Below are 8,281 nucleotides of genomic sequence, written 5' to 3' on the forward strand. Positions count from 1 at the left end.
TGGGGGCGTGTCTGGGTGGGGAGGGGTGGGGCGGGGCGGGGCTCTTCCCTCACCAGCTGCGCTCGGTCTGCAGCGGAGCTCTGTGGCAGGAGACCATGTCGACCGTGGTAGCTCAGTCGCTGCATGTTTTTGGTCTTCGATCTCACGTGGCCAACAATATCTTCTTCTTCGATGAACAGATCATTATATTTCCTTCAGGAAATCACTGTGTGAAGTACAATGTGGATCAGAAATGGCAAAAATTCATTCCAGGTAAAACCCTTTCTTTCCATCCTGACATATATGCGTTAAGGGTATGTGCTGAAGAGAACCCCCATTCTCAACACGGCCTTTGGAAAGAGTTTCTTGGCCAACTTGAATACACATAGTTTTGTAGATGTAGAGGAAGTAAGTGTCCACTTGTGTCCACCTGCATTATTTAACTGTAGATTAATCTACGCAGAGTTAAAATTACGTATAAACTAGTATTAATTTTAAAGTCATTTTCTACTGTAACTTTATAAGAGAGTTTAAATAGTCTCTCTTCCTGTGTCTTCAATATCACTGTCTTTGTCATCACCAGCACCACTTTTTGAGTTACCTAACACAGTCTTCCAAAGCATACTACCTTCATTACCCCACCTTTGAACATGAATGAAGTGACAGGAAAATTTCTCCCAAGCATTTTTGTTCACATTGGTCCTGTTGATGACATTCATGATTCAGCAGCCTAATCACTCTTTTCCCCACTCTTGGTCACCTTGAACACTTTCTATTGTGACTTTTCTATATAGAAATGTTCACTGCCTGTATGTAATATTGAAAGAATTACAGTAAAATAAAGATCTGTGAATGTAGCCAGCCAGGGTAGGAGACAGAGCATTGCCAGATCCAGTGCTCGTCCCTGATTGCATTTCTCCCCATCTTCACTCACATCACAGCTTGAAATTATTCCCTTATTTCTCACAGTTTTTTCAGTTCCCTCAGAACTTGTGTTTGCCAGAGAGAGACAGACAGAGGGAAAAGGGTAATACACCCTTCAGTGGGGTGCGGTCATGCTGCAGTCCCTTTTCTTCATCCTGTTGGGGTTTGGGGCATTGCATAGACACGTGCCTTTGTTTTTCAAGCCACCAGAAACAGGATTCAAATCGTGGCTGATCACGTGGGATCCAAACCTCTTAACCACTAGGCGACAAGACCGGCTCTCCTTATTCTCTGTATAGTTTTACCACATATGTCTGTAAACTTATGCAAGATAGAATTCAGTTTTTGCTATTTTCCAATTTTACAAATGGAATCATAGTTTGGATATTCTATGACTTGCTTCTTTTGTTCAACATCATTGCTTTTGAGATTCATACATTTTGATACACGTGGCTGAGTTTATTTTATTGCTATGTAGTGTTCCATTATCTGAATATAATGTCTCAAATATGTTTATCCATTCTAGTAGTGAGGGACATTTGGGAAATAACAGTTATTCTTTATTCTAAACCATACTGCTGTAAACATTCTTACATTCATATAGGCTCATTCACTTTTGCAAAACAAACATTCTTCAGGGCACACAGCAAGGACTAAAATTACTGAATAATGTAATAGTACCAATTTACATTCCTACCAGGAATGTGTAAGAGTCCTCATTCCCCTACAACCTTGCCAACCCTTGGTATTGTCCAGCTTCTGAATTTTTGCTAATCTTCTGTTGAGAAAAGGTATCTTCTTGTGGTTTTAGTTTGCATTTCTCTATTACTAGTGAGAACAAGTATCTTTTTTTTTAGAGGTTTTTGCTATAGGGCGTGCACGCTCGCCAGACAGAAGAGAGAGACAGAGAGACAGAAAGCGAGAAATCACACACACACCCCCCCCAGGGAGGATGGCCACGCCGCAATCCCTTCTCCTCCATTCTCTTCTCGGGATCTTCAGCACGCACGCACACGTGCCCGGCATGAGTTTAAGCCACCGGGTCCGGGATGCAAACCACGGTCGACTATGTGGGAGTCCAGCGACATAGCCATTATGCTAACTGCTGGTCCCAGGACAAGTATCTTTTCACCTGTTTCTGTACTTAGTCTCATGTGAAATGCTTTGTTCAAGTCTTTCCCATTTTTCTATATTTTTTGTGAGTTTAATTTTTGTGATTTTTCTTATTGATTTATAGGCATGCTACAAATATATTCGGTATGCTAATCATTTGCCAAATGGATATATGTGTTGCAAGTAGTTTCTCCAAGTTTTGGGCTTGCATTTTCTCCCCTCACATGGTAACTTTTGATGGATGTAAACTCTTAGTGTTAACAAAGTCAGATATATCAAACACCATGTAATACTCTACTGGAATAAACTGCATTAAATACAGTTGGTTTTCATTTATTGATTTTTATATTCAGCATATTTGCTAAACTGTCACTAATTCTCATGATTTATCTGCAGATTCTTTAGGGTTGGTTTTTTTTTATCATGGACTATTATATTATCTACAAATAATGATGGTTTTATTTCTTTTTCTTGCATTACGCAACTGGTAAGTACTTCAGACAGTGTTAACAGGGGCAATGAAAATGGAAATTCTTGTCATATTTCTGATCCTAAAGAGAACTCTTTTTCCATTTCTTTATAAAGAAGGATGTTTGCTATAGGCATTTGTCAATGTCCTTGATCAGGTTGAAGAAATGCCTTTCTTTTTCTAATTTGCTTTTCTAATGTGCCTTTTTTCCCCATGAACAGATACTGAATTTTATTTTCTGTATTTTATATAAGATCATATGATTTCCTAATATTAAATCAATTATTATTTTCTACAGATGGTGTTTGTTTATATTTCATTTAATATTTACCAAATTCTATGCCTACCAAATTCTATGCCTCTTCACAAACAAGATATTCTAGCCGGGATCCTTTTCCTTCTGCATTTAATGGTAATGTGTTAGTGATAAACTCTCCCCATTTTTGTCTGAAAATACCTTTATTTCATCCTCATTATTGAAAGATAAGTTTCACTGGGTATCAAATTTTTGTCAGTACATTACAGGTCATATTGTTTTTGGTTTCTGTTCTGATTCTGTTACGAATTTAGTCATCAAGGTCTTCTTTCTGTGTATGATCTGTCTTTTTACAAGGGTGCTTTCAAGATCTTCTCTCTATTTTATTGGGGTGTGTGCATGTAACTGTAGCTCTGTATATATGTTTTGTTTTCATTTTATAATTCTCCTAGGGATTCTTTAGGATTTCTGGATCTAAAGACAGGCATTTTCAGTGATTCTAGAAAATTTTTAGGAATTGTTACTTTGATTATAGTCTTTTCTGTTCTGTATCTCCTTTTGGAATTTCAGATCATCTCAACTCCATTCTTCATGTATTTTATTTTTGGAGAGGTTTTTGCTATAGAGCACATGCGCTCACCAGAAGGACAGAGAGAGACAGAGAGAAAGCAAGAGATCACCCCCCAGGGGAGATGGCCATGCCACAATCCCTTTTCCTCCATTTTCCTCTCAAGATCTTGGGCACACATGCACACACACCCAGCATGAGTTTTAAGCCACCGGGTTCAGGACTCAAACCACGGTCGACTACATTGGAGTCCAGTGACATAGCCATTACACTAACTGCTGGTCTCTCTCCATGCCTTTTAACTCTTGCTTGGATTTCTTATTTCTTAGTTTCTTGGTGTTGCATTCTAGATGATTTCTTTAGATTCATCTCTTAGTTCATTGATTTTCTTTTCTGTTGTGTCCAGCCTATTGTTTAATGTATTCATGAGTTGTTTTATTTTTAATTTGCTATGGAGCACATGTACTCATTTGGAGGGAAGGGAGAAAGAGGGAAGTGAGAAATCACCTTCTAGGGGATGATCATACCACAGTCTCTTCCATTTCTCCTGTAGGGATTTTGGGCACTCATGCACATGTACCCAACCTGTATTTCAAGGTGCCAGGTTCAGGACTGTGTGGTCAGCCACGTGGAATGCCGCTGCTTTAACCACCCTGCCACTGGCTGGCCCTGAGATCTTTAGTTTCAATTATTTTGCTCATATTCTCATGCTTTCCTCCTAAACCACCTCTCTTCTGCTCCCAACTTTATCTTATATCATCCTACAGGCGTGAGGATCCTTTCAGCCCACAGATCCTCTCACTCCAAGTTCTACCCACACATTCTATGAACTTCCACCCTTTGACCATCCTTTAGGCCCAGGCTGAAGAGAGAACCAGAACTAAGGAGGAAGCCATTACTGGTCTTGTAAGCAGACTCAGACCATATGAGCAGGGAATTCAAGAGTCATGAGCACCTGGAACATGATCTATAAGAGGCAATGCAAACTCCAGGTGCCACCTAGATTCCATGGTAGGGGGTAGGACCACAGCAAGGTTCTGTAAAATACAGGACCCAGGGGAGAATCCATATTGGCCATGTCTCAGGGCATTACGGATGAAATGGAAAGTATTGATTAGCTCAGCCGTGGTAGCCATGATGCTAAGATTCTGTCACTCAGAGGCTGAGGCTACATGGGAGGCCTAGATTCAATTCCTAGACCAACCTAAATGCACAGTGGTACCTACCTGGGAGTCTGGGCAGGAGGATGATGATGTGACAAGACCTTGTTAAACTAACCTTGCTCAGGACCGGCAGGTGGTGTGGTGGTTGGGGGTGCTGCACTCCCACGTGACAGATCATGGTTCAAGTCCCAGACTCAGCAGCTTGCTTTTTTTTTTTTTTTCTCTCTCTCTCTCCCCCAGCCCCGGTCAAATTAAAATAAATGAATAAATAAAATAACTATTTTAAAAAATTAACCTCCCTTTTGTGAGATTCCACCATGGCGTACCGAGGCCAGGGCCAGAAAGTGCAGAAGGTGATGGTGCAGCCCATCAACCTCATCTTCAGATACTTGCAGAATAGATCCTGGATTCAGGTGTGGCTCTATGAGCAAGTAAATATGCGGATAGAAGGCTGTGTCATTGGTTTTGATGAGTATATGAACCTTGTATTAGATGATGCAGAGGAGATTCATTCTAAAAAAAGTCAAGAAAACAACTGGGTTGGATTATGTTAAAAGGAGATAATATAGCTCTGCTACAAAGTGTCTCCAACTAGAAATGATAAATGAAGTGAGAACTTGCTGAGTTTGTTCCCTTCGTGGAGAGTATAGTTCTAAAAATTTGTTCATATTGTTTTGATTACCCTTATGTTATTCCTAGTTGGCAATAAATGCTGTAGGATTGTTTTAAGAAAATTAACCTCTCTCTCTCATTCTCTCTCACATAAATACATAAGTAAACTTAAAGATTTACTTAAGTTGGTTTTTGTTTATTTATTTTAATTTGCTAGAGAGTGTATGCACTCACTGAACAAAGACAGAGAAAGAGAGAAGGAAATTTAAGAAAGCAACCCCCCCCCATGGGGGAGGACCATAACCATAATCCTGTCTTCTTATTTCTCCTTTTGGGATTTTGGGCATAGACACATGTGCCCAGTTTGTTTTCAAGCTACCAGGTCTGGGACTTGAACCACGCCGTCAGCCATATGGGATCCATCCACCTTAACTACCACGTCACTGGCTGGCTCTAAAACATTTTTTAAAGTAAAAGAGAAAAAAAAAAAGAAGATAAAATCAGGACATCTGGAAGTTTTTGTTTTTGTTTTTGTTTTAGGTTTTTGCTGTAGGGCATGTGAGCTTGCTGGAGAGAGTCAGAGAGAGAGAAAGTGAGAAACCACTTCCCAGGAAGGATGGCCACCTCTCAATCCCTTCTCCTCTATTCTCCTCTTGGATTTTTGGGCACACAGGCACACACACCAGGCATGATTTTCAAACCACCAGGTCTGGGGCTCAAACCGTGGTCAGCCATGTGGGAGTCCAGTGTCTTAACCCCCACATCACCTGCTGGCTCAAGATCTGGATTTTATCTGGCACTCCACTGTATAAGTCCACAGGACCTCAATCCCCTCATCTGTAAAATAGAGATGCTAATCAGCTTTCTCAACCCACAAAGTCATGATGAGGCTCAGACGTATTCATCCGTTCATTCCAAAAAATTTATTAAACACTTCTTGTGTGCCAGGCACAAAAGAGGACACACCCTCTCAAACAGAAAGCCCTGTCTTCATGGTGCTTCCAGTTTAGGAGAGGAAGGTAACAATAAACAAAATTAAAAGTACAATGTTTACATTAGATAGTGGTAGATGTTAAAGAGAAGTAAATTAAGCATGGAAGGAGAAACTGTTAGGGCAGCAGGAAATTTTATTAGGTTGTTGGGAAAATGCATCGTGACTTCTCCGACAACGCAATAGATAAGGTGGGTAAGGAGGGCTCATTGAGGAAGTGGATTTTGAGTGAAGACTGATGGAAGCAAAGGAGCTGGCTGAGCTGGTATGAAAGGAGAGTAGCAGAGACCAGCTAAGGGAGGGTTGGGGGTGCTTGCTGTGTTAGAGGTCCAGCAGGGAGGCCAGTGTGGCCACAGTGCAGAGAAGGGGAGAGAGAGAGGGAACAAAGCAGTGATGGGGAGCAACCACACAGGGCCTCGTAGGTCGTAGGTGTGTTCTCCAAGTGACATGAGAAGCCATGGGGAGGTTCTGAGCAGAGTACTGTGGTCTGAGTTGGGTTTCCACAGGTTCATTCTAGCTACTGTACAGCGAGTAGATTTGAGGAGGGGCCGCGGAGGAAGCAGGGAGACCATTGAGAGATGGTTCCTATATCCAAGTAAGAGGAAATAGTGCTTGGAGCAGGGAGGTGACAGGCAATAGAAAAGGTGAGGAGATACAAATCCTGAGTATATTTTGAAGGCAGAGGTGACCACTTTCTTCACAGACCCCTTATGGGGTAGGGCAGAAGAAAAAACAAGGTTTCTTGTTTGAGAATCAGAAGAATGGCCCTTTCTCTATTTGAGGGTGACGATGGATTCTGTGTGTTTGAGAGCAATGCCACAGCCTACTATGCGAGCAATGAGGAGCTGCAGGGAAGTACTCCAGAGGCAGCAGTCCAGGTGGTGCAGTGGGTGAACTTTGCTGATAGCGACATAGTGTCCCCCAGCCAGTACCTGGGTGTTCCCCACCTTGGGCACCACAACAAACAGTCCACAGAGAACGCAAAAGAGGAGATGAGGCGAATTCTGGGGTTGCAGGAAGCTCACTTAAAGTTGAGGACTTTCCTGGTAGGCAAATGAGTGACACTGGTGGACATCACAATTGTCTGCAGCCTGTTGTGGCTCTATAAACAGGTTTTGGAGCCTTCTTTCCGCCAGGCCTTTCCCAATACCAACAGCTGGTTCCTCACCCGTATTAACCAGCCCCAGTTCTGAGCTGTCTTGGGGGAGGTGAAACTATGTTTGATGCTAAGAAGTTTACAGAGGGACCAGCAGTTAACGTAATGGCTATGTCGCTGGACTCCCATGTAGTCGACCTCAGTTTGAGTCCCAGACCCAGTGGCTTAAACTCACACTGGGCACGTGTGCGTGCGTGCCCAAGATCCTGAGAAGAGAATGGAGGAGAAGGGATTACGGCATGGCCATCCTCCCGGGGGCTGATTTCTCGCTTACTATCTCTCTGTCTGCCTGGCAAGCGTACGCACCCTATAGCGAAAAATGTCTCCAAAAAAAAGAAGTTTACAGAGAGCCTGCCTAAAAAGGATACCCCACGGAAAGAGAAGGGTTCACAGAAGAGAAGCAGAAGCCCCAGGCCGAGCAGAAAGAGGACAAAAAGGCTGCTGCCCCTACTTCTGAGGAGGAGATAGGTGAATGTGAACAGGCACTGGCTGCCGAGCCCAAGACCAAGGGTACCTTTGTGTTTAAGTGCAAGTACTCCAATGAGGACACGTCCTCCGCGTCGCTGCCGTATTTCTGAGAACACTGATAAGGATGGCTGGTCCCTATGGAACTCTGAGCACTGTTTCTCTGAAGAACTCACCCAGACCTTCATGAGTTGCAGCTTTGTCACTGGAATGTCCCAGCGATTGGACAAGCTGAGGAAGAATGCCTTTGCCCAGTATCATTCTCTTTGGAACCAACAGTAGCAGTTCATTTTCTGGAGTTTGGGTCTTACAAGGCCAAGTGCTTGCCTTTCAGCTGAGTCGAGATTGGAAGGTGGACTATGAGTCATACACATGGCGGAAACTGGACCCTGGAAGTGAGGAGACCAAGACGCTAGTTCAAGAGTGCTTTTTCTGGGAGGAGGCCTTCCCGCATATGGGTGAAGCCTTCAGTCAGGGCAAGATCTTCAAGTGAACGTCTCGCCATCACCTAGCTGCCTGCACCTGCCCTTCAGGGAGAATGGGGGTCATTAAAGGAAACTGAACATTTAAAAAAAAAAAAAAAAA

General features: G+C 42.8%; 1 protein-coding gene and 2 pseudogenes across 1 annotated transcript in view; all 3 read left to right on the forward strand.

The window, feature by feature from the left end:
* Positions 1-63: 63 nt before the first annotated feature.
* The window catches only part of CFAP57 (cilia and flagella associated protein 57), an 81,793-nt gene continuing 73,575 nt past the window's right edge, over positions 64-8,281 (forward strand). The window contains 1 exon segment of the mRNA XM_027773901.1: positions 64-252. Coding sequence (XP_027629702.1) covers positions 96-252 — 157 coding nt within the window. The 5' untranslated portion in view covers positions 64-95.
* On the forward strand, positions 4,780-5,067 carry LOC102476901 (small nuclear ribonucleoprotein E pseudogene; annotated as a pseudogene).
* Positions 6,837-8,263, forward strand: LOC102477314 (elongation factor 1-gamma-like; annotated as a pseudogene).

This window comes from Tupaia chinensis, unplaced genomic scaffold (assembly GCF_000334495.1).
Source record: "Tupaia chinensis unplaced genomic scaffold, TupChi_1.0 Scaffold000387_1, whole genome shotgun sequence".
Classification (NCBI taxonomy): Eukaryota; Metazoa; Chordata; class Mammalia; order Scandentia; family Tupaiidae; genus Tupaia; species Tupaia belangeri.